Source organism: Salvelinus fontinalis, chromosome 7 (assembly GCF_029448725.1).
Source record: "Salvelinus fontinalis isolate EN_2023a chromosome 7, ASM2944872v1, whole genome shotgun sequence".
In the NCBI taxonomy this organism is placed as follows: Eukaryota; Metazoa; Chordata; class Actinopteri; order Salmoniformes; family Salmonidae; genus Salvelinus; species Salvelinus fontinalis.
Genome location: NC_074671.1, coordinates 33,586,288 through 33,611,995, shown reverse-complemented (window position 1 = coordinate 33,611,995; position 25,708 = coordinate 33,586,288). Strand labels below are relative to the sequence as shown.

Genomic DNA, 25,708 nt, shown 5'->3' with positions numbered 1-25,708 from the left:
CTGACACCACATTCCGAGGGCCCTCACCTCCTCCCTGTAAGCCGTCTCGTCGTTGTTGGTAATCAAGCCTACCACTGTAGTGTCGTCTGCAAACTTGATGATTGAGTTGGAGGTGTGCATGGCCATGCAGTCGTGGGTGAACAGGGAGTACAGGAGAGGGCTCAGAACGCACCCTTGTGGGGCCCCAGTGTTGAGGATCAGCGGAGTGGAGATGTTGTTACCTACCCTCACCACCTGGGGGCGGCCCGTCAGGAAGTCCAGGACCCAGTTGCACAGGGCGGGGTCGAGACCCAAGGTCTCGAGCTTGATGACGAGTTTGGAAGGTACTATGGTACTATGGTGTTAAATGCTGAGCTGTAGTCGATGAACAGCATTCTCACATAGGTATTTGTCTTGTCCAGATGGGTTAGGGCAGTGTGATTGCGATTGCATCGTCTGTGGACCTATTGGGGCGGTAAGTAAATTGGAGTGGATCTAGGGTATCAGATAGGGTGGAGGTGATATGGTCCTTGACTAGTCTCTCAAAACACTTCATGATGACGGAAGTGAGTGCTACGGGGCGGTAGTCATTTAGCTCAGTTACCTTAGCTTTCTTGGGAACAGGAACAATGGTGGCCCTCTTGAAGCATGTGGGGACAGCAGACTGGGATAAGGATTGATTGAATATGTCGGTAAACACACCAGCCAGCTGGTCTGCGCATGCTCTGAGGACGCGGCTGGGGATGCCGTCTGGGCCTGCAGTCTTGCGAGGGTTGACACGTTTAAATGTTTTACTCACGTCGGCTGCAGGGAAGGAGAGCCCGCAGGTTTTGGTAGCGGGCCGTGTCAGTGGCACTGTGTTGTCCTCAAAGCGAGCAAAGAAGTTGTTTAGTCTGTCCGGGAGCAAGACAGCCCCCAACGGGGTAGGTTTTCTTTTTATAGTCCGTGATTGACTGTAGACCCTGCCACATATCCCTCGTGTCTGAGCCATTGAATTGCGACTCTACTTTGTCTCTATACTGACGCTTAGCTTGTTTGATTCCTACCGGGATTTCTGGAAAACCTGGCAACCCTACCTGCAATGACATTATGCTGGCTTGCAAAGTGATGTTTAATTCCTAATTGCATCCAGCTAGAGTCAGGATATCTAACAGTTTTTTCCCCCTTTTCAATTAAGACCTTCGTTTATCAATCAGGTTGTCACGGCCGTTGTCGGAAGGAGACCAAGGTGCAACGTGGTGAGCGTACATTTCTTTTTATTTGAAATGAATGTCGCCAACAAAACAACAAAACAAGGAAACGACCGTGAAGCTGAACTTGTGCAATAGTGCCACTAACAAAGATAACTACCCACAAATGCGAATGGAAAAATGGCTGCCTAAGTATGATTCCCAATCAGAGACAACGATAGACAACTGCCTCTGATTGAGAACCACACCCGGCCAAACACAAAGAAATAGAAAACATAGAAATAATGAAACTAGAATGCCCACCCTAGTCACACCCTGGCCTAACCAAAATATAGAATAAAAGCCTCTCTATGGCCAGGGCGTGACACAGGTTCAAGGGAGGAGCAAATCCCCACAGGCGCTCGGTCCTCCATGGAATGAGTTTGATACATTTAAACTGGAACAACCATTTCAGTAACGGATGCAAAAGAATCTAACTAAATGATTGGATTAGTTTAAAAAGCATAAGGTTGAATCAATCAATCACTCAATGTGCATGCAAAAACACAGATATATATTAAAAAAAATGTTTTAATCAACCTGCAGTAGAGCATGCTGGGAAAAAAGTACGTTGTTATCATAACTTGAAAAAGTCAGTACCACATGAACATTTTAAGTAATATTTACTTTTACTCGATTTTCAGTTCAACTTAATATAAGTATTTGAGTTAAAAATGCCTTCGGGTTTACAGTGTGTGTGTGTGTGTATCTATGTGCATGTATATACTGTGTGTCTGTGTTGCTGTGTGTGTGTGTGTGTGTGTGTGTGCAGGATTATGTGTGATGTCTGCTGGGAATGTCCTGTCAACTGTGGAGGAAACAACACATTAACTGTGGCAGTTGTCATGGAAACTGGTGAAGGAGCACAAAATAGCAAATATAGGACAGTCAGTCGCCTGTCGCTTGTTATGTCACTGTCGTCATCTATTCGTTCATCTCTTATGTCATCTCTATTACATTGTTATAAACTCATTTAGTAAAACTGTCTGTTTACACTGAAATAATGGCTTCTCATAATCATGATAACCATAGTCATGATTCTCAACATATATCAAATTTGTCTTATCTTGAGCATTCTTCGTTTCCCCCTTTCCTCATCTCACTTATATATTTTTTTATCCTTCTCTCCTGTTGTCATTCAGACATACAGTAGGTTACCTGTCTGTAGTGCTCTGTATAACTACATGGAGACGTGAAGTTATTCTGTCAGCTTGTATATGCAGAGTGCGACAATAAAATGCACTGTCTTTATGTGTTGTTTATGTTCATTTTCCCTTCGAAAGGCTTTCTCCCGCAGAGAGCCGTCGTTACACGGGTCACAGGCTACAGAAGCAACGCAGGGAAACGCTGCCTTTTCATTTCAAAGAAGATTGAAATTAGTAGCGGAGGTTGACGGTATTATTATCTTTGCAATTATCAGCCACTCAACGTTGAGCACAGGCCTGTAATTAAAAAGTTATCACATGAGCTGCAGCTGAACGATAGTGACTATTGGTGTGTATTAATGCATAGGATAAACCTAGTCAATTCATTTATTGATGCAAAGAAGCAGAACTAAGATTAATTAAGCTCTCGTGATAGGTTGAGTGATGATAGCGCACCTGCTTCTGGACCTAGAAAATAAACGGATAAATGGCATGTGTAAATAAACAAGTGTTAAGTAAATAAATGCATATGTAAATATGAACGGATTTGAACAGGCATGGTAGTGTAGGGTGTCAGTCAAGCCATGGTGTCATTAATTGCCACTGCCAGCAAAGCACAGTAAATGAGCACTGACTGTAGATCAGGTTGTCATGTGGTGCAGCACGAAGTTCACATCATTAGTCTCTCTCACTCACGCACACGCGCACACGCACACACATAGATGATGAGTCATAATGCTTTCAACTGTGAGTTCGGCTTTGACTCGAGTTTGATGCGTTTTGGGATTTTGAAGAAGACGAGATACGTGGATATTCGTTCTCTCCCTGACTGTGAAAAGACGGCGTGTGGCTGGGTCATTTATATTCCTCACACGGTGTCCTGACCCCCAGTCTCTCAGCCGTCCCAGCATGCTCCTCCAGTCCAGATAACCATTGAATTAATGTCCAGGTAGGAGCTCCGCCGTGGGTTGCCTAGGAACCTGCGTTTGGCGAAGCAAGCGACCTGCTGATAGGGAGATAACAGGGTCCCTGATAACGTCTCAGCTCCAATGATGGCCTGGTGGTTATCGCACTGCTGTCAAAAAAGTGTCAGCGACAAGCTCCCAAACAGGAACTCAAGCTTACGAGAAACTGCAGGGAACACACAACTTCAGCTTTTATACGAAGGTTGTAAAAGATTATGTTTCACCCTCAGAGTAGCAATCCTAAAGCGTAGTACCGTTGTCCTTGCTTTGACATTGCTTTGTCATTAACCCTTTCCCAGCACTCCGTTATCCTCATATGTCTCTCACTGCAGTACATGATCTGTTTGATGACAGTGTGTGTGTACTGTGTGTGTGTTCTCTTCTAGACGGAGTGTTTGGAAGATGCCTGGAGTTACCCGGTGCGGACCTGTACACCTACGATGCGTCAGCCTCTGCTCTACAGCGCCTCAGGACTCTCCTACAGAACTTGGCCCACAAAGGTGCTTTCTGTTTGTCTGCCTGCGTACCTGCTTGTCTCTCTGTCTCTCTCTTTGTCGTCTGTAAAGATGTGTGTGTGTGTCTGTTTGGTCTGTTCGTCCTTCCAGACGTTATAATATAACTCAGCTCTCATTATGTGAAAACAAGCCCAACGTTCAAGCTGCAAATGTGGCAAAGAGGTAAAGTGCAGGTAATATACCACCTACAGGCCATTGTTGTGCCCTGATCATATAACGGCACCAGGAATCTAATTGGCTTGTATGATTGCAGGACATTTGGTGCTAATTACGTGGATGAGTGACGGTGCTGCATGCGGCGTAATTGCATTAGACGGCCTCTCCTGCTCCATTAATGGGAGCACGGCAGCTAATGTGCTTGTTAAACAGGGTAGATACAGGAGAACAGGACACAAAACAGGCCCAGGGATGTCCTCAAACAACAGGAGAGAGAACACAGTTGAAACATAATGGCCGGTGTCCTGGAAAAAAGCCTGGATCTCCATTTTTGCAGATTTGGATCGCCATGATCTAGTAATTATTTAGTTCTCTAGATATTACTCTGGTGTGCAGTATGTTTCCCTCTTTTCTATATCTCTGTCAACCTGTCTTCCAGATGACGCTACTCCATGTGTGGGTTGTACAGTTGTATGAGTTGATCTCTCTCTCACTCTCTCCCTCTCTCTCTCTCTCTCTCCCTCTCTCTCTCACTGTCTCCCTCTCTCTCTTATACTCTCTCTCTCACTGTCTCCCTCTCTCTCTTATACTCACTCTCTCTCACACACACTATCTCTCTCTTATACTCACTCTCTCTCACACACACTATCTCTCTCTCACACACACTATCTCTCTCTCACACACACTATCTCTCTCTCATACTCACTCTCTCTCTCTCTCTCTCTCTCACACACACTATCTCTCTCTCTCTCTCTCACACACACTATCTCTCTCTCTCTCTCTCTCTCACACACACTATCTCTCTCTCTCTCTCTCTCTCACACACACTATCTCTCTCTCTCTCTCTCTCTCACACACACTATCTCTCTCTCTCTCTCTCTCACACACTATCTCTCTCTCACACACACTATCTCTCTCTCACACACACTATCTCTCTCTCACACACACTATCTCTCTCTCACACACACTATCTCTCTCTCATACTCACTCTCTCTCTCTCTCTCTCTCTCTCTCACACACACTATCTCTCTCTCTCTCTCTCTCTCACACACACTATCTCTCTCTCTCTCTCTCTCTCACACACACTATCTCTCTCTCTCTCTCTCTCACACACACTATCTCTCTCTCTCTCTCTCTCTCACACACACTATCTCTCTCTCTCTCTCTCTCTCACACACACTATCTCTCTCTCTCTCTCTCTCTCACAACACTATCTCTCTCTCTCTCTCTCTCCACACACAATCTCTCTCTCTCTCTCTCTCTCACACACACTATCGCTCTCTCTCTCCTCTCGCTCACACACACTATCTCTCTCTCTCTCTCTCCTCACACACACTATCTCTCTCTCTCTCTCTCTCTCACACACACTATCTCTCTCTCTCTCTCTCTCTCTCTCTCTCTCTCTCTCTCTCTCACACACACTCTCTCTCTCTCTCTCTCTCTCTCTCTCTCTCTCTCTCACACACTATCTCTCTCTCTCTCTCTCTCACACACACTATCTCTCTCTCTCTCTCTCTCACACACTACTCTCTCGTCTCTCTCTCTCTCTCTCTCTCTCTCTCTCTCTCTCTCTCTCTCTCTCTCTCTCTCTCTCTCTCTCTCTCTCTCTCTCTCTCTCTCTCTCTCACACTCTCTCTCTCTCTGTCTGTCTGTCTGTCTGTCTGTCTGTCTCTCTCACACACTATCCCTCTCTCTCTCTGTCTCTCGCTCTCTCTCTCGCTCTCTCTCTCTCTCTCACACACTATCCCTCTCTCTCTGTCTCTGTCTCTCTCACTCTCTCACACTCCCCCTCTCTCTCTCTCTCTTTCTCTTTCTCTCTCTCTGTCTCTCTCTCTCTCTCTCTCTCTCACTCCCTCCCTCTCCCCCTCTCTCTCTCACACACTCCCTCTCTCTCTGTCTCTCTCTCTCACACACTCTCCCTCTCTCTCCCTGGGAGCTTGTCTCTCCCTCTCTCACTCTCTCTCTCACTCTCTCTCTCTCTCTAATGTTCTTCCGCTGTCCGGTGGCACATGGAAGTGACTAATAGTTTGATGCCTCCAGCCAGGACCAGAGAAGCCTTTTAATTGACACAGTGTAATAGCACAAATGGATTCACTAGGCTAGTCAGTTCACGCTCTCTAGCGGAAGTGTATCCAATGGAACTAAATAAAGGAAAGTGTTAGACAGTTGATTGTTTGTCTCAGGTTAGTTTCAACATTTAGGTTTTACCAAAATAAATATATGCTTTAATTCATGAATGTTTTAAATTAATCAAATGAAAACTATATATGTCATTTCATGTCTCATTCACATTTATGCAACATTTATAACATCCAATATCATTATCCCCAGTTGAAATCTGGCTACAGGACTATCACAAGCATCTGCAACTACAGGCTGTCGCAGCAGAGGGCAGCAAATACCTTCAGCACTAACCTCTCCCTGCTAATTGGCTTTACAGGCCACTCTAAGCATAATCTTTTATAACAGGCGTAAACAACTGTAGAAAACATTTTTTTTTTAAAGCATTGAAAAAGCGTGCATCCATAGGAAATTACAAACGCAGTAATGAATATTAGGCACAGTGTGAGACCACAGCATTTATTGTAATTACTTCTCTTAAATAAACGGATGAGACTGAGGAGGATGAAAGGGAGGACGTGAGTCGGCGCGTCCGTTTGTTCGATCTCTATTTCCAGGTGTTAATATCTCTGAAATGTCTGCTGCTGGGAGACGTTTGTCTGTGTCTGACTGACGTTGTGTTCAAATGCAGACGGAAAGACCGGAGACATGACGTCACCCCTCCGTCACACACTTTCGATGGCGCAGCACAGTCTTGAGTTCCAGTTCAACCCGGCTCAGTTTTGCTTGCACTCTGTCTCTTAGAACCATATCTAAAGGCTGAGTAGCGTTATCTTCAGACGAGTCAGTCTACGCTTCGTTGTGTTTTGGACCTTATCGGCTTAGCATTGCTCCTTATTGAAGTGTCTGTCATCTTGGAGATGTTTAGTTCAGCTCCCCTGTTGAAGAGCAGACAGGGTGATTGAGACTATTGTACTGTAACCTAAATGGAGTAGAAGAAAAGATGAGAAGGGGGGGGGGGGGACTTCAATAGCATCGATTTGCAATAAACTTTATTTGCATCGGAGTCGCTGTAGACGAAATCATGCAATCTAATCTCTGCACACAACATCCAATGTCATTAGATCAATAGAAATTGACCCGGCACAAAAAGGGTTTATTTTGTCTTCGTCTTCCTTGCTTTGTCTGGCTGTATCCCTACTTGGAAGGAGCATTGTTGGCTATTACATTTTCCACATGCCGCCTCGGAGTGCAAGACACTGTCATCCACTGCAAATGACTTTTATATTAGACTGCACCGATGGCGTTATGTGCCGAGGTGACTTTGGGATTCACAAAGTGCAAACACAGTGTGTCCATACTTCATATAGCGAAACTGCAAAGCATTCAAGGCGTCTGGTTCAAGGTCTCTCTGTCTCTGCGTGAGTGCGTGCGTGCGTTCTACAGACAACCTGATATACAGACAACCTGATCTACCGACAACCTGATCTGTGACTAGAAGCTTTGACTATCTGTAATAACGACTAGGGTCCCTGCTCTACAGTTGGTTGACCCTTCAACATCACCTTGATCCATGTGCAAAGCAGAGTGCATTTTCCCTTCCTCTCAAGACAAGCAAAGTAAGATAATGCATTGTGACATTTGCATCAGTGGTATGATCGTCTAGCCAGTCGGGGAGATGCAATGACCACAAACAGACAGTATTTAATTTCAGCACCACTGATCTTCCTCCTCTCCGGAAGTTGTATCTACTTAGGGTATATGTGTGTCGAGGTTTGTCTTCCACAACAGCAAAACATACAACCAAACCTGGGTTCAAATACCATTTGAACTCTTTCAAATACTTTTATAATTCAAATTTAGCCTGCCTGTAGTTCCGGATGGGTGGGTTTCGCAATTTTGTGACTATACTATAGGTTCCATTGCGCCAGGCAAGCTCAATTAAACCCAGCGAAAGCATTTGAAATGACTTCAAATATCATTTGAACCCAGGTTTGCATACAATATGTCATTTCTCACCCACACTCTGTTACACATACATTACATACAGTTTACTGTCAAAGATGTATACATATACACAGACTCACAAATGTCGGCTACATAAGCTATTTTATAGCTAAGCTAATAGTCCCAGCTGTATTTTGTGTCTACTTTTGGAACATAGGCCTTACTACTTTTATGGTATGTGAAAATGGGAATATTAGGTATAAAATGAGAGCAACTCTTGAGTCAGAACATGTACTGGTTGGACTGTTCTCAGTCCACAGTTGATTTGAGCACACCGTGTGGGTTTCTATAAATGGGAATGCCAACTGCCGCAACAGTGCTCTGATGAATGCTATTGGGTGATTCTCATCAAACCAGTTTTAAACACGTCTGTAGCTGATTTTGTTACAAAACTTGCAATCATCATTCTCAAGACGTAAGATTTAAAGTTTTTGGCAAAGTGTCTTATTTTCAATCAGTTTTACATTTTCGCCACATTTAAATCCTCAGGTCATTTTATACAATCTTACTTTAGAAAAACCTAAGTTGTTTGAATAAAACACAAAATATGTTACTGTAGTTTGTCCATAAATAATACAAATTGTATAGTAGTTAAAGTTTACATTAAACTATAATATGTATTACGTAAAAACACAGTGTCTGTGGACGTGTCTAATTACCGTAATTCTTTTTCAAGTTCCTGTAAAAACTACAGTTTTTAAATACCGTTTTATTTCCCCATAATGTATCATCTAGAGGAGTAGTCCTTAGGTAAGTTAGGTGAGCACAAGTTAAGTTAATTATAAGTTAATTTATTCGCTTATATGCCTTCAGAATGAGGTTCTTATTCTCAAACACCCCCTTTAACCCACTTGGCTTTCTCGTTACCGAAAACGCTAAAAAGCTCTATTTGGGAAAAAGTCAGAGAATCATTACCTTACCAACATGGAGGCATACATTGACTTTAGTGATGTTTTCAAATGCTTGCTGACTCGTAATGTCTGTCTCCTATCATTTCCAGATTGAGCTAAGGGCCTCTCAGTACCGAAACCCACATTTGTCATTACCACATAATTTTTGGGTAATTAGAACCTTCATTTCGGTAATGATAATAAGCTAATTCTATTGTATAGTCACTGGTTATGCTGTGCTGGTAACTTTATTTATTTACTAGGACTGCTCCTTAAACGTATTGTATAGATCTTTGGTAATACAGTACAACAGTTATTTGATTAATTAAGGTTGTCAATAAATATGGGGTGCATAAACCCCATTTAACTTACTTTAAGCCAAAATCTGCAGTTTGTGTTTCAGAGCAACCCCACCACTTAAAGGAGGATATCCTCTATGTTGACATGTGCACCTGTACCGAAACCCACATTTTTCATTACCACTATACTGTTGTTTGATATCCCAAGACAGTTGTTGGCCCATATGTGAGTTTTTTCAGATACTTTATAGGCATATTGTGTTGTGCCATTTGCCCAAAGGATCCCATTGAATCCATAAATACATCTGAAATAACACCAATATTACCTGTAAATGATTTATTCCCCCCCAAAAAGTCCACTTCTGACTTTTGAAAATGCATGCATGTAATTACAGTACGTATACTTATACTGAAATTAGAGGTATTTTAGTCAACTGAATTAAGATCAGTGATTTTAGTATCTTGCGATGTCATTTGGGATTACTTAATCTATGATAGAGATCAGTACAGTTTTTGAATGGCAAACTATGCAAGACTCATACCGAAACATGCATTCTCATCTCCGAAACCTGCTCATCATGACTGTATGCACCAATATATAGGAAATTAGGAAAAATATCAGGAAAAATAAAATGTATACTTTTGCAATTTTGTCTTAATCTGATAGTGTTACAGTAATGATAAAAAGAGGTTATGTGTTACGGTAATGGAAGATACTATATGACCAAAAGTATGCAGACTCCTACTCGTCAAACATCTCATTCCATAATCATGGACATTAATATGGAGTTGTGTCCCCCCTTTACTGTCATAACAGCCTCCACTCTTCTGGGAAGGATTTCCACTAGATGTTGGAACATTGCTGCGGGGACTTGCTTCCATTAAGCCACAAGAGCATTAGTGAGTTCAGGCACTGATGTTGGGCGATTAGGCCTGGCTCGCAGTCGGCTTTCCAATTCATCCCAAAGGTGTTCGATGGGGTTGAGGTCAGTGCTCTGTGCAGCCCAGTCAAGTTCTTCAACACCGATCTCGACAAACCATTTCTGTATGGACCTCGCTTCGTGCACGGGGGCATTGTCAGGCTGAAACAGGAAAGGGCCTTCCCCAAACTGCTGCCATAAAGTTGGAAGCACAGAATCATCTAGAATGTAATTGTATGCTGTAGCGTTAAGATTTCCCTTCACTGGAACTAAGGGGCCTAGCCCAAACCATGAAAAACAGCCCCAGACCATTATTCCTCCTCCACCAAACTTTACAGTTGGAACTATGGATTGGGGCATATTCGTCCGTCGGACTGCTAGATGGTGAAGCGCGATTCATCACTCCAGAGAATGTGTTGCCACTGCTCCAGAGTCCAATGGCGGCGAGCTTTACACCACTCCAGCCGATGCTTGGCATTGAGCATAATGATCTTAGGCTTGTGTGCGGCTGCTAGACCATGGAAACCCATTTCATGAAGCTCCAGACGAACAGTTCTCCCGACGTTGGATCCAGAGGCAGTTTGGAACTTGGTAGTGTTGCAACCGAGGACAGACAATTTTTACATGCTTCAGCACTCGGCGGTCCCATTCTGTGAGCTTGTGTGGCCTACAACTTCGTAGCTGAGCCGTTGTTGCTCCTAGATGTTTCCACTTCACAATAGCAGAACTTACAGTTGACCGGGGCAGCTCTAGCAGGGCAGAGATTTGGCTTCAGTAAAGCCAATATACTGCCAATGTTTGTTTATTTGAAATTGCATGCCTGGGTGTTCGATTTTATACACCTGTCAGCAATGGATGTGGCTGAAATAGTGTAAATTACGAAATAAATGTTAATAATTTTATTTTAAATATTTGTATTTTCATTGTTATGTTTAATTCAGGCCTATTCATTAGGGGAGAAATGTTAAAAAGTATTAGAAATTGATTTGTTTATGACTTTTTTATGGTTTTTGCAGTTATAATAATTTTTGCGTTGGTAGTTTTTAGAAATTGTGGTAAAATGAATAATATCTGATTAAAAAACATAATAATAAATATGAAATGGATAAATACAGATTCCAATCTCAATGATCCAAGAGGAAATTTCGATAAAAATGTCAGTTTCGTGAGAATGACCCTATTATTCCGCAGAATGTTTATGACTTTGTTTCCTCACAGATATTGTAACGTTCGTCTAAATCGTTCTCCTCAGACGAGGAGGAGCAAGGATCGGACCAACATGCAGCGGGTGATGAATACATTAATGATTTATTTTAAACAAGACAAACACGAAGAACACTTGATAACTACAAAACAATAAACGATGTGAACAAACCTGAACTAGAGAACATAACGCACTAACAGGAACGAACACATACACGAACGAAAACGAAACAGTCCCGTGTGCTGCGACATACACAGACACAGGAACAATCACCCACAAACAAACAGTGTGAACAACCTACATTAATATGGTTCTCAATCAGAGGAAACGTAAAACACCTGCCCCTGATTGAGAACCATATCAGGCTAATAGACAATGAACCTAAACATAGAAACACATAACATAGAATGCCCACCCCAACTCACGCCCTGACCATAATAAACAAATACAAAAACAAGGAAAACAGGTCAGGAACGTGACCGATATTCCCACATTTATCTGTGGCAAGACAATGTAAGACATTTTTAGGGGACAATTACAAACAGAGAGTCATAGACAAATTCCTCAGCAGTATACACATTGTAACAAAACTACTAAAGCAATATGAAACGTAACTGTGGAGGACTGCCAAGGAATCTTGTTTTGGGACATTAAATTGAATAAGATGGCGTAAAAGATGATTGAAGTAGATACATTTTTATTATTTTCCTTGCACAATAATTTTATTATTCAATGATAAAAAATTGGATTGACACTGTCTTATCATCTCAATTAATTAGCCTGAAACTTGTATTATTCATGTAAAATCAAAAAAAGCTGATGAAACAACAAGACTTGGAGACAGAACTCTGATCTAATGGGTTCTGAATATTTAGGAGGCCGCAGCCTCTCTCTCTCTCTCTCTCTCTCTCTTTCGCACCCCATAAAAACATAAAGCCAGGAGAAATATCTTGACTGCTCAAAGCCTTCTCTCCCGCCGCACTAATGGCTAGGTGCTAATTAACAGCTGCATTTACCCGCAGACAGTGTTCTGGTTTTAACGAGCTAAAAATCTGATGCACTAGGAGATGAAGCCTGACCTTTCTCTGGACCCAGACAGAGGTGTGTTGGCTATATATTTAGCTCCTCAGCACTGAGTATAATCAGCTGGTAGCTAGTTTACTAAAAGGCAGCCAACCATATACAGTAAATGTTGAGGCCTGCCTCCATCCCTTCCTGAGTCAGAATCATTTAATGGGGCAATCTGGGATTCAAACAACAACAGAACAACAATGAATGAATAAAACAAATGTACATACCCAATCCCAGATAAACTCCCACCTCTTTTTAGGCGCGAGCAGTGACTTCTCTCTCTACCTGTGGATAAAGCTGTCACAGTCAATCAAACCTGTGCCATCCTCCTTCTGTTCCCCAAAATGTCAGACTTTCTCTCACCACTGAACCCATTGACTAGGAGTAATTAAGCCGTAGATATTTTATGGGTCCTTTATGGATTCAACTGGACCTGCCTCTCCCCCCATCTGTCCTGATGGCCCCATAATATCTACTACTGCACTAATGTATGGAACACTTAGGCTTGCTTCCCGTATGGCATCATATCCCCTATATACTGCACTACAAATAGTAGATGTTGTGATGGGGCTGACGGTTGGGTTACGTTCAATAACACCTACCCTATACGCTCCATTGTCTATTCAGATGTATCATGGGATACATCAGTGGGCAAGCTAATGAAGTCATATGTAGACACTTTTGGTGAAATATTCCTGTTCTGGCTGGCTGCTAGCCTGAGTGTACAAAACATTAGGAACACCTGCTCTTTCCATGAAATAGACTGAGCAGGTGAATCCAGGTGAAAGCTATGATCTCTTATTGATGTCACCTGTTAAATCCACTTCAATCAGTGTAGATGAAGGGGAGGAAACAAGTTAAATATTTTTTTTTTGTTGCCTTGAGACAATTGAGACATGGATTGTGTGTATGCCATTCAGAGGGTGAATGGGCAAGACAAAATATTTAAGCGCCTTTGAAGGGGGTATGGTAGGAGGTGCCAGGCGCACAAGTTTGAGTACATTTACATTTTAGTCATTTAGCAGACGCTGCGTACAGTTAGTGCATTCGTCTTAAGATAGCTTGGTGGAACAACCACAAATCACAGGCATAGAAAGTACATTGTTCCTCAATAAAGTAGCTATTAGCAGAGTCCGAGCTAGAAGTGGGGGGGGGGGGGGTCCAAGAACTGCAACACTGCTGGGTTTTTCACACAGTTTCCCGACCATCAAGAATGGTCCACCAACCAAAGGACATCCAGACAGCTTTACACAACTGTGGGAAGCATTTGAGTCAACATGGGCCAGTATCCCTGTGGAACGCTTTCGACACTGTCACGCCCTGGCCTTAGTATTCTTTGTTTCATTTATTATTTTAGTTAGGTCAGGGTGTGACATGGGGAAGGTATGTGTTTTTTTTGTATTGTCTAGGGTGGTTGTATGGTTTAGGGGGTTAAGTAGAGTAGATGGGTTAGTGTTCAGTGTAGGTGTCTAGGAAAGTCTATGGTTGCCTGAATTGGTTCTCAATCAGAGACAGCTGGTTATTGTTGTCTCTGATTGGGAGCCATATTTAAGGCAGCCATGGGCTTTAGCTGTTTGTGGGTAATTGTCTATGTGTAGTGTTTGTGGCAGCACTATTTGTCATATTAGCTTCACGGTCGTCATTTTGTTAGTTTGTGTATTAGTGTTCGTTTTTTCTCTCTTCTTAAACTAAGGAAGATGTATTTTGCACACGCTGCGCCTTGGTCCAATCTCTCACAGCAAGACGATCGTGACAGACACCTTGTAGACTCCTTGCCCTGACGAATTGAGGCTGTTCTGAGAGCAAAAGAGGGTGCAACTCAATATTAGGAAGGTGTTCCTACTGTTTTGTACACTCAGTGAACATCCTCAAAAAATGTTGCCTCTCAAAAAGAGGACCGCTACGAGGGCTACATTTGTATCAATCAATCAAATGTATTTATAAGGCCCTTTTTACATCAGCAGATGTCACAAAGAGCTACACAGAAACCCAGCCTAAAACCACAAAGAGCAAGCAATGTAGATGTAGAAGGGAGAGAGAATGTCTGAAATAATTGTGAAATATCATGGATTCTATGGATAACACCCATACTTTCCAATAACAAGTCTTCTCATTAAAATAATTTGTCAATGCTATTAGAATAACAGTAAAACTGCATTCCATGTCTGATCATCTTGGCCCATACTGCATTATTACATTATCGGTGGTATTTCTGTGTGCTTTTCTGCAGTGGAATGCAGACGTTCCTGTTGGCTCTTTGGGAATGAGGCCAGACATCTATGTTGTTTTGGGTCTCTTCTTGCCTGGGTAGCTCCATCTGGCCTTGGCAACGCAATGTTGTGCCCGTGCCCGGGAGCCTTGCATTCTGAGTATGTGTTGGCAATTAGTGGAGATTTTGGTGTGACTTTGGCTGCGGCGTGACATTCTCGCAGGGCTTGTTGACTCGCTGGGAGGGCGCCATGCATTGCTTTGCTTTTCCTCAGGTTCACTGTCATCAGATTTCAAGACAGGCCACGGCCAGATAATTACACGTTACTGTGTACACTGACTGCATGACCCTCCGTTTTGTTGCTGTCTCAATGTTGTCCCATAGAATTGTGTTTTATTTGAACAGTGTTTACTTTTGTATTTATAACACAGGGGAATGATATGTGTTGGTATTCTGGGTCGTATACACTAGACACCAAACGGAAGAAAACGGACAGAAACGGGGAGGGACTGCCTGCACTTGTCCAATAGAAAATGCTTGTTTTAATTTACAATTGCAAAATGTTTTGCTACTGTGTACACTAATGAATATGACCATGGCGTAACATCGCTTTACTCGACTCCATCTCTAGGGTTGACATGGCAGGATGCCACCACCCAGCATGTGATCTCCAGAGAGCTGTCCAAGCTCCACAAGGTTCCCATCCGAAGGCCCGATCCCCCCTCTGCCTCCCTGACACGCTATGGTGGAGACAGGAAGCTGAAGACGGGGGAGGTGAAACTTAGCAGGAGTATCCAGAAGTACCTTCAAGAGCTGGGTCTCCTTCCCCAGTCTGTTGGCACTGCTCGCCAGGAGCTCCAACGAGAGGGGCCCCTCACTCAGGTAAGGGCCGATAGAGAAGCCATTCCATGGAAGGGGAAGAGTTCCAAGCCACCTGCATTTGGTAGCTTTAGGGGACCATTGAGAGAGAGGCCTCATCTTTGGTTAACCAGGGCCTCCATGTTATTTTTTTCTTTCTCTCCTAATGCACGAGGAAGAAACCATATAGGCAGGGGGCAGCTACATTGTCTCTGCACTGCTTTTGTTTCCTTTTTCTCCTGTCATCTATGCCGCTGAGCATGGATGATTCTCATTTAGAAATGGGGCTCTATCACTCCTTTACTATCTATATCCCATCACCGTATTTTAGGCAGGACCCTGTGGGGTTGCATGAATAACGGCCCACATCCCAGCCAACCCCAGAGCTGCCCCGCTACTTCCTATTGCTGTTTTACCATAGCGATGATGGCATCCAGGGTTGAGGAGTTCAGGACCCACCTTCGTGACGAGGCGGTGTTCTTTGTTGCATTGTGGGATAGTGGATGACAAACATGGTTAGCATGAATGGCTGAGGCCCATCCCGCTGGGTTAATGCCATTAGGGTCTCCCAATACTCCCGAGCTGGGGAGAATCACATTATCTCTCTCTAATGCCATGGTGGGGACAGAACAAAACAAAGAAGGAAGATAGCATACACACTCATTATCACGGCCTAGTAGTCTAAGGCCTTATCCTTGTGTTTATTGTGTCAATGTATCTACCCATTATATTGTTAATGCTTGTCATTGTCAAATGTCTTGCTTTTCAATCAGTGGAGACTGCTGAGGGTAGAATGGAAACAATATGTTTGATACAATTCCATTGACTCCATTCCAGCCGTTATTATGAGCCGTCCTCCCCTCAGCAGCCACCACTGTTTTGAATCTACGGATTTCATTTTGTAGTTTCTGGGTTGGATTATGAGAAGCTAGTGGTGCTCAGTTTGATGGGGAGATGAGCGTTTTTACCAAGTCTGTTGTGAAAATGTATAAAATGGTTGTTGAGTGACACTATCTCCTTCAGAATTTCTATATGCAATTTTCAAGGGCAGTTGTCTTTGAAATAAATCTATTCATATCCTGTCCTGCGTGCCCAAGCCTAGGCGGCTTCTTTTTTATATCAGAAACCTGTTATAACACTGATGATTTCGCCTCCCCTTCCCCCGATCACTGTATAACATTACGTGTAGACATTAGGTCTGTTGAGTCGTTCCACATCATTTCAGCAAGCCAGATTGTACTGAAGTTGTTTCTGTAGTTACACTCCTTAAAAGCAGGGTTCCAACAGGGGTGTTTGTGGACTGATATGGTTCTATCAAGAACCTTTTTGATCAGAAGATCCCTTTTTGGAAGACAAGGGTTCTTTGTAAGTCAAAGGGTTCTGAATTATTTCTTTTACTGTAATATCTGGGTTTTTGCATGTACATTGATTAGTTGATACATTTTATGCTACACCAAGATAAATAACATACCGTTTTCTAAACTAACTGAGATGGTTGTTCTAGTCAATCTTCCCTACCCTGACAGTCATTCTGAATGCAGGTTGTGGGTGAGTAACAATTCCACTTGTTGGATATCCTAGCTCTGGTTGGATTCCAATAGGAATTACACATCACTTTGCAAGCCAGAATAATGTAACTTGCAGGCCTGACGTGGCCAATAAACCAGGGGATTCCTGACATCACTGTGTTAGGGTATAACTAGGCCCTCAAAGAAAAGCCTTATGACATATGTAATGTAAGCCTGGTGGTTCTACCCGCTCGTAGACGGTTCTAGGAAGAACCCTCAAAAGATAATAGTAGTGATGGGAAACCGAGGCTTTCTGAAGGCTTCGTCGCTTTCACCAAATTGTGCCACAAAACGGTTCATCACTCGGAGCTTCATTATCTGTTCACAATGCACATTAGCTGGTCAGCAAAAAATAGCAGCTTGCGATTATCAAATAGACATTCTTTTTCTTCACTGTGGTCAGTCATTGGCTTTGTTAGCCTATAATCAGTTGGAATACCAGGTGTGCGTCTTACTGTACATCATGCTTCCCTTTTTTGCCTTCAAGTTGACAATTTTTCAAAAACATTTTGTAGGATGCTTCAGACAGAACCTTATACTATACTAAATAAAACAAATTGTTTGAAGAACAGTGCAGAAAGTGTGGTTTCGCATAAAATAATTTTCTAAATAATGTGTCTTCGCGGGATTCGACCTCATACGCTCATGTCCCTGAATGTTCCATGGTTCCCTACTCTGCCGACTATGCTACCAGTCAGGTGAAAGTTTTTGTACAAAATCCTGACTATACTTGTAAGTACGGTGTGCAGTAGAGGTTGGCGTTTGGAATCGGGGAAAGCACCGGAACCGCTGTGCAACACACGGTTTGAAAAAGCACGTGGGGAAACGAAGCTTCGGACGCCATTGATGACGTACTGCTGGTAAAGTCATCGGAACACTGTTTTCGAAGTTAGCTGCTTAGTGATTCCGACGCATGCCTCGGAGCTCCGCTATCAAACGTTACGTCACTAGATCAATCAAATGTATTTATAAAGCCCTTTTTACATCAGTCACAAAGTGCTATACAGAAACCCAGCCTAAAACCCCAAACAGCAAGCAATGCAGATGTAGAAGCTTGGTGGCTAGGAAAAACTCCCTAGAATGGCAGGAACCTAGGAAGAAACCTAGAGAGAACCAGACTTTGAGGGGTGGCCAGTCCTCTTCTGGCTGTGCCCGGGTTGAGATTATAACACTACATGGCCAAGATGTTCAAACGTTCATAGATGACCAGGAGGGTCAAATAATAATAATAATCACAGTGGTTGTAGAGGTTGCAACAGGTCAGCACCTCAGGAGTAAATGTCAGTTGGCTTTTCATAGCCGAGCATTCAGAGTTAGAGACAGCAGGTACGGTAGAGAGAGAAAGTCGAAAACAGCATGTCCGGGACAAGGTAGCACATCCGGTGAACAGGTCAGGGTTCCATAGCCGCAGGCAGAACAGTTGAAACTGGAGCAGCAGCACGACCAGGTGCACTGGGGACAGCAAGGAGTTATCAAGACAGGTAATCCTGAGGAATGGTCCCAGGGCTCAGGTCCTCTGGGAGGGGAGGGAGAGGGAGAGAGAGAGAATTAGAGGGAGCATACTTAAATTCACACAGGACACCGGATAAGACAGGAGAAATACTCCAGATATAACAAACTGACCCTAACCCCCCGACACAAACTATTGCAGCATAAAAACTGGATGCTGAGACAGGAGTGGTCGGGAGACACTGTGGCCTTGTCCGGCAATACCCACGGACAGGGCCAACCAGGCAGGATATAACCCCACCCACTTTGCCAAAGCACAGCCCCCACACCACTAGAGGGATATCTTACATTTACATTTACATTTAAGTCATTTAGCAGACGCTCTTATCCAGAGCGACTTACAAATTGGTGCATTCACCTTATGATATCCAGTGGAACAACCACTTTACAATAGTGCATCTAACTCTTTTAAGGGGGGGGGGGGGGGGGGTTAGAAGGATTACTTTATCCTATCCTAGGTATTCCTTAAAGAGGTGGGGTTTCAGGTGTCTCCGGAAGGTGGTGATTGACTCCGCTGACCTGGCGTCGTGAGGGAGTTTGTTCCACCATTGGGGTGCCAGAGCAGCGAACAGTTTTGACTGGGCTGAGCGGGAACTGTACTTCCTCAGAGGTAGGGAGGCGAGCAGGCCAGAGGTGGATGAACGCAGTGCCCTTGTTTGGGTGTAGGGCCTGATCAGAGCCTGAATCTTCAAACCACCAACTCACTACCCTGAGACAAGGCTGAGTATAGCCCACAAAAGATCTCCCCCACGGCACGAACCCGATGGGGGCGCCAAACCCGGACAGGAAGATCACGTCAGTGACTCAACCCACACAAATGACGCAAACCTCCTGGGGACGGGATGGAAGAGCACCAGTAAGCCAGTGACTTAGCCCCCATCATAGGGTTAGAGGCAGAGAATCACGGTTGAGAGAGGGGAACCGGCCAGGCACAAACAGCAAGGGCGGTTCGTCGCTCTAGTGCCTTTCCGTTCCCCTTCACACCCCTGGGCTAGAATACACTCAATCATAGGACCTACTGAAGAGATGAGTCTTCAATAAAAAAGGTTGACACCAAGTCTGCGTCTCTCACATGGATAGGCAGACCATTCCATGAAAATGGAGCTCTATAGGAGAAAGCCCTGCCTCCAGCTGTTTGCTTAGAAATTCTAGGGACAAGAAGAAGGCCTGCGTCTTGTGACCGTAGCGTACGTGTAGGTATGTACGGCAGGACCAAATTGGAGAGAAAGGTAGGAGCAAGCCCATGTAATGCTTTGTAGGTTAGCAGTAAAACCTTGAAATCAGCCCTGGCCTTAACAGGAAGCCAGTGTAGAGAGGCTAGCACTGGAGTAATATGATACAATTTTTGGGTTCTAGTCAAGATTCTAGCAGCCATGTTTAGCATTAACTGAAGTTTATTTAGTGCTTTTTCCTGGTAGCCGGAAAGCAGAGCATTGCTGTAGTCTAGTTTAGAAGTGACAAAAGCATGGATTAACTTTTCTTTAACTTTTCTGCCACATTTTTGGACAGAATGTTTCTGATTTTTGCAATGTTACAAAGATGTCCTTGAAATAGTCTTTATATGTTCGTCAAAAGAGAGATCAGGGTCCAGAGTAACCCCGAGGTCCTTCACAGTTTTATTTGAGACGACTGTACAACCAAGATGAAAGGGTTCTCGGTAGAACCATTCATAGACGGTTCTAGGAAGAACCTTTAGATTATAAAATTATTATTGGTACAACCCTTTATAGAGGGGCAGAACAGTTCATAAAGGTTTCTATGTAGAACCATATACAGGGGGTTCTTTGAAGAAGTCTACATAGAGGTTTCTACCCAGCACCCCTGGTTCCCCTATGGGGACAAACCGAAAAATCCTGTATGGTTCTACTTAGCAAATTTTTTTCTAAGTGTGTAGGATTGCCATTCTTGAAACATTATTTCGTTGGAATTAGATTTTATCTTGGAGAAATTAAGCTAATTGATTGCAACCAAATCAGTTCTCTATGTTTAATAAGTAGTATGAAACTGCGGCTTGAAGTATTGCTTCTCCATGTGAATCTGCTGATGTTTTTTACCCTGTTCAGAGAAATTATTAATTGAAGTTGTGAAGCATTATTTACCATAAAGTAGTGTAAAAGTACCAGGTTTTGACCACTAGACGGCGCTGTTCCTGCTATACCGCCACGGTCTTTTATCCATTCTGCTGGACTCTTGTGTTTATTTAATAGATCACAACATTTCCATTCCAACTTTGGGTAAAAAAAACTACAGTATATACAGAAGCCTGAAGCCCAAGGCAAACCCCCCCCCCCCCACACTTAGTATCTCGTTCGAATGATGTTTGAATTACTTAGTAACTCATTCGAACAACTTAGTATCTCATTTGAACGACTAAGTAGAACAAAAAAAGCCATTCATTCACTGATTCCATCCATTGATATGATTATTAATTGATAGTTCTTTGATACCCTGGTGCAGGGATGTATTCACACCCCTTGACTTTTTCCACATTTTGTTGTGTTACAGCCTGTATTTAAAATTGATTAAATTGAGATTTTGTGTCACTGGCCTACACAGAATACATCATTATGTCAAAGTGGAATTATGTTTATTTTTTGAAATTACATGTAATAAAAAATGAAAATCTGAAATGTCTTCAGTCAATAAGTATTCAACCCATTTGTTATTTCAAGCCTAAATATGTTCAGGAGTAAAAATGTGCTTAACAAGTCACATATTAAGTTGCATTTGAAAAGACAGCTTGCTTTTGATTACATTTTGTCCTGCGTTTAGGCTATACAAAACTGTTCAATTCCTGTATCTGTAGCAATTTTTGAGAAAAAGAACAAGAGCACTGTCAGCATTGAAAGAGTCTGAAGTCGTGAAATATGCCAGTATAGTTCGAAAGGTAATTCTTAACTCTTTTAAACAACCTCCATGTGCAGTGTACATTATTTTTCATAAAGTTGTATAAAGATGGAAAGACTTATGTTTGTTCCAATTCAAAATCAAATCAAAGTATATTAGATGTGTACACAGTTAAGCACATGGGTTCCCAAACCTTTTTGGCCTACGACCCATTTTGATATCTGAAAATTCTTGCGACCCCAACCATGTGAAAAAATTATGTAATTAACAGCCATTTACTTTTTTATTTGGGGATATGGCAGTCAATTGAAAAACATTCTAACAGTATATCTGATTGTCTTCTCAACCATCACATACTTTTAATGTGGGGTTATGATAGTCAGTTGCAAATTATTCTGACATAATGTATCTTATCTCAACACCACTAATGACATGGGTGTGCTTGATGCCTGCCGCGTCGGAGCTTCTCAAAGTCGGGGCATGGTCGACAATGCGCACCTCATCTCTGCTGTCACATCCAACCTGGATCGATATTTGGTTTTAATGCAGACGAGAGCACTGAATCCAGCTTCACACAGATATGAACTGGCGAAATGTACCATGGGTTTTATAGTGCTTTCAAGAACTCTGAAAAATACGAGGTCCAGTCATGATGTTAGCGATCTTCAGGTTGGAAAGTTGGAGCTTTAGAAAGAGGCCCGAGTTCCAGAGTTGGAATTCTGAGTTGGATGACCGTTCAAAACGATTTTTCCCAGTTGGAGCTAGTTTTATTTCAGATTTCCCAGTTGTCTTGAACTGGGAACTCCCGGTTGTTTTGAACGCGGCTTTAATGCTCACAGGTAGACGCCAAGCTATTCCCTTAGAGTCAGGAACCAAAACTCCTCCGTATTGACCTGTGAATGTCACATGATCAGTCACATGACAGCTCGATCAGCTGTTCAATTTCACTTACTGGCATGTCAACTGAGCCAGGATCACAGTCAAACAGATTGGGAAGTAGGTCCGAAAGTGCTCTTCCAAGCGTTGGAGGTGAGCAGTGGTCACCAACTGATGCTGTGTTCTGTTAGAAACATGCACAGCCGACGGACGGGGGCATGGTTCACTTTTGAAAGACTCTCTCTCCAATAACAATTCTTTCCTCTGCATCCACTGTGTCGGTCACTCATCTGTAGAATGTTTTTGTATTTCCCCTGCATGCTTGCGTTCAGTTCGTTCAGTTTCCAAAATATGTCTGTTACATACTGTAGGCAAGGAGACACATTTTCTTTTCATTACACAGAAAGTCAACCGAGTCTGTTTTTTGTTTTTTTACATCCATTGTGAATAACAACAGTTCCTCTCTCAATGTGAAAAATCTTTCTAACACTCCCCCTCGATAGCCACCAAGCCTTGTTGTGAAATAGAACATTGTCATACTCTGATCCCATATCTCCACATAGTTTTGTGAACAGGTGTGCACGCAGTGGATGTGGTTTTGATGTAGTTTACAATCAAAGGTACCTGCTGTTACCTGCTGCAGTATACACTGCGTATACCCTTGCCCTCAGAACAGCCTCAGTTCGTCGGGGCATAGGCTCTACAAGGTGTCAAGTGTTCCATAGGGATGCTGGCACATGTTGACTCTGTTGAGCGTGAAAAACCCAGCAATGTTGCAGTTCTTGACACAAACCGGTGCGTCTGGCACCTACTACCATACCCCGTTCAAAGGCACTTAAATATTTTGTCTTGCCCATTTACCCTCTGAATGGCACACATCCACAATCCATGTCTCAATTGTCTCAAGGTTTAAAACCCCTTCTTTAACCTGTCTCCTCACCTTCATCCACACTGAGGTAAGAAGTGACATCAATAAGGGATCATAGCTTTCACCTGGATTCACCTGGTCAGTCATGGAAAGAGTTCTTAATGTTTTGTATACTCAGTGTATCTCCGAGTTCTGTGCTCTGCTCTTTTGCCACCAATTGCTCTTGTTGTATCGTACAATGCATCCATATGGCAGAGGGAGACACATTCATGACTAAAGTGCAGAGGCCTGCCCGCCATCCCGCCATAGATGGAGCCCCATCTGTGTAAAATTCCACCATTCGGATCCCATGGAATCTGTTTTTCGTCAATATAGCCTCACAGCACACTGAACAGCCCTTGTGCCGTTTCATGCACGGGAATCGTGAGACAGAACAATATGTCCTTGTAAATAGCATCCCCCAACATGTATAGCGAACAAAAGTAAATACATGCGTATCTCGCCCCTCACAGTTTTTGAGTCATTCAATCAGAATTTTGTCTTGATTGCTAGCAATAGCGTAAATTATTAATTTAACAGTGTTATCTGACAAGGCATTGATGTGAGTTTTCTTTGCCTCTGCCTCCCCACACATTGTTTTCACCATATCAGTTGCAGCCGGTAATATCAAAGTCTGCAATAGTGTGTAGTTTTATAGCATAGCTGTGAGTTGAGTTCAACGCTCAAGTGCAGCCTTCTCTTATGATCTAAGGGTGCTCTCTGGTTGAATTTGATCTTTGAATTTTTAATCATTTTCATTTAGATTTTTAAGGTTAACGACATTACTATGATTTTGAGATACAAAACGCGATTATAATATACAGTACCAGTCAAAAGTTTGGACACACCTACTCATTCCAGGGTTTTTCTTTATTTTTAATATTTTTCTACATTGTAGAATATTAGTGAAGACATCAAAAGTATGAAATAACACACATGGAATCATGTATTAACCAAAAAAGTGTTAAACAAATCAAAATATATTTTATTTTTGAGATTTTTCAATGTAGCCAACCGTTGCCTTGATGGCAGCTTTGCACACTCTTGGCATTCTCAATTTGCTTCATGAGGTAGTCACCTGGAATGCATTTCAAATAACAGGTGTCCCTAATTTGTGGAATTTCTTTCCTTCTTAATGCGTTTGAGCCAATCAGTTGTGTTGTGACAAGGTAGAGGTGGTATACAGAAGATAGCTCTATTTGGTAAAAGACCAAGTCCATATATTGGCAAGAACTGCTCAAATAAGCAAGGAGAAACGACAGTCCATCATTACTTTAAGACATGAAGGTCAGTCAAATCTGAACATTTCAAGAACTTTGAAAGTTATTCTGCAGAGGATAAGTTCATTAGAGTTACCAGCCTCAGAAATTGCAGCCCAAATAAATGCTTCAAAGAGTTCAAGTAACAGACACATCTCAAAATCAACTGTTCAGAAGAGACTGCTTGAATCAGGCCTTTTATGGTCGAATTGCTGCAAATAAACCACTACTAAAGGACACCAATAATATGAAGAACCTTGCTTGGGCCAAGAAACACGAGCAATGAACATTAGACCGGTGGAAATCTGTCCTTTGGTCTGATGAGTCCAAATTTTAGATTTTTGTTTCCAACCACTGTGTCTTTGTGAGACGCAGAGTAGGTGAACGGATTATCTCTGCATGTGTGGTTCCTCACGTGAAGCATGGAGGAGGAGGTGCTTTGCTGGTGTCACTGTCTGTGATTTATTTAGAATTCAAGGCACACTTAACCAGCATGGCTACCACAGCATTCTGCAGCAATACACCATCCCATCTGGTTTGCCCTTAGTGGGACGATCATTTGTTTTTCAACATTACAATGACCCAACACACCTCCAGGCTGACCAAGAAGGAGAATGATGGAGGCTGCATCAGATGACCTGGCCTCCACAATCACCCGACCTCAACCCAATTGAGATGGTTTGGAATGAGTTGGACCGCAGAGTGAAGGAAAAGCAGCCAACAAGTGCTCAGCATATGTGGGAACTCCTTCAAGACTGTTGGAAAAGCATTCCAGGTGAAGCTGGTTGACAGAATCTCAAGAGTGTGCAACGCTGCCATCAAGACAAAGGGTAGCTACTTTGAAGATTCTAAAATCTAAAATATATTTTGATTTGTTTAACACTTTTTTGGTTACTACATGATTCCATTTGTGTTATTTCATAGTTCTGATGTCTTCACTATTATTCTACAATCTAGAAAATCATGGAAATAAAGAAAAACCCTTGAATGAGTACTGTAGGTGTGTCCAAACTTTTGACTGGTACTGTATATGTTTTTGGATATTTATTATAATTTTTCTTCAGGATTTTGGAAATTCTCCCGACACCCCATTTTCATATCAGGTGACTCCACATGGGGTCGCAAACCCTAGTTTGGGAACTGCTGGTTTAGCAGGTGGTATAGCGTGTGCAGCGAAATACTTATGTTACTAGCTCCTAACAATGCAGTACAATGTCAAACAATTAACATTTAT

The 25,708-nt window shown here is 42.7% G+C and overlaps 1 protein-coding gene across 3 annotated transcripts in view; it reads left to right on the top strand.

Moving 5' to 3' along the window:
* Window positions 1–25,708, top strand: part of ptprn2 (protein tyrosine phosphatase receptor type N2) — a 290,147-nt gene that overhangs the window by 56,914 nt on the left and 207,525 nt on the right. For all 3 annotated transcript variants that reach the window (XR_008760159.1, XM_055929231.1, XM_055929230.1), the window contains exons 3-4: window positions 3,705–3,818; window positions 15,282–15,532. Coding sequence is in view for 2 of the 3 variants with exons in the window: in XM_055929231.1 (XP_055785206.1) it covers window positions 3,705–3,818; window positions 15,282–15,532 (365 nt within the window). In the remaining variant the exon portion in view is untranslated. The remainder of the gene's footprint in view (window positions 1–3,704; window positions 3,819–15,281; window positions 15,533–25,708) is intronic.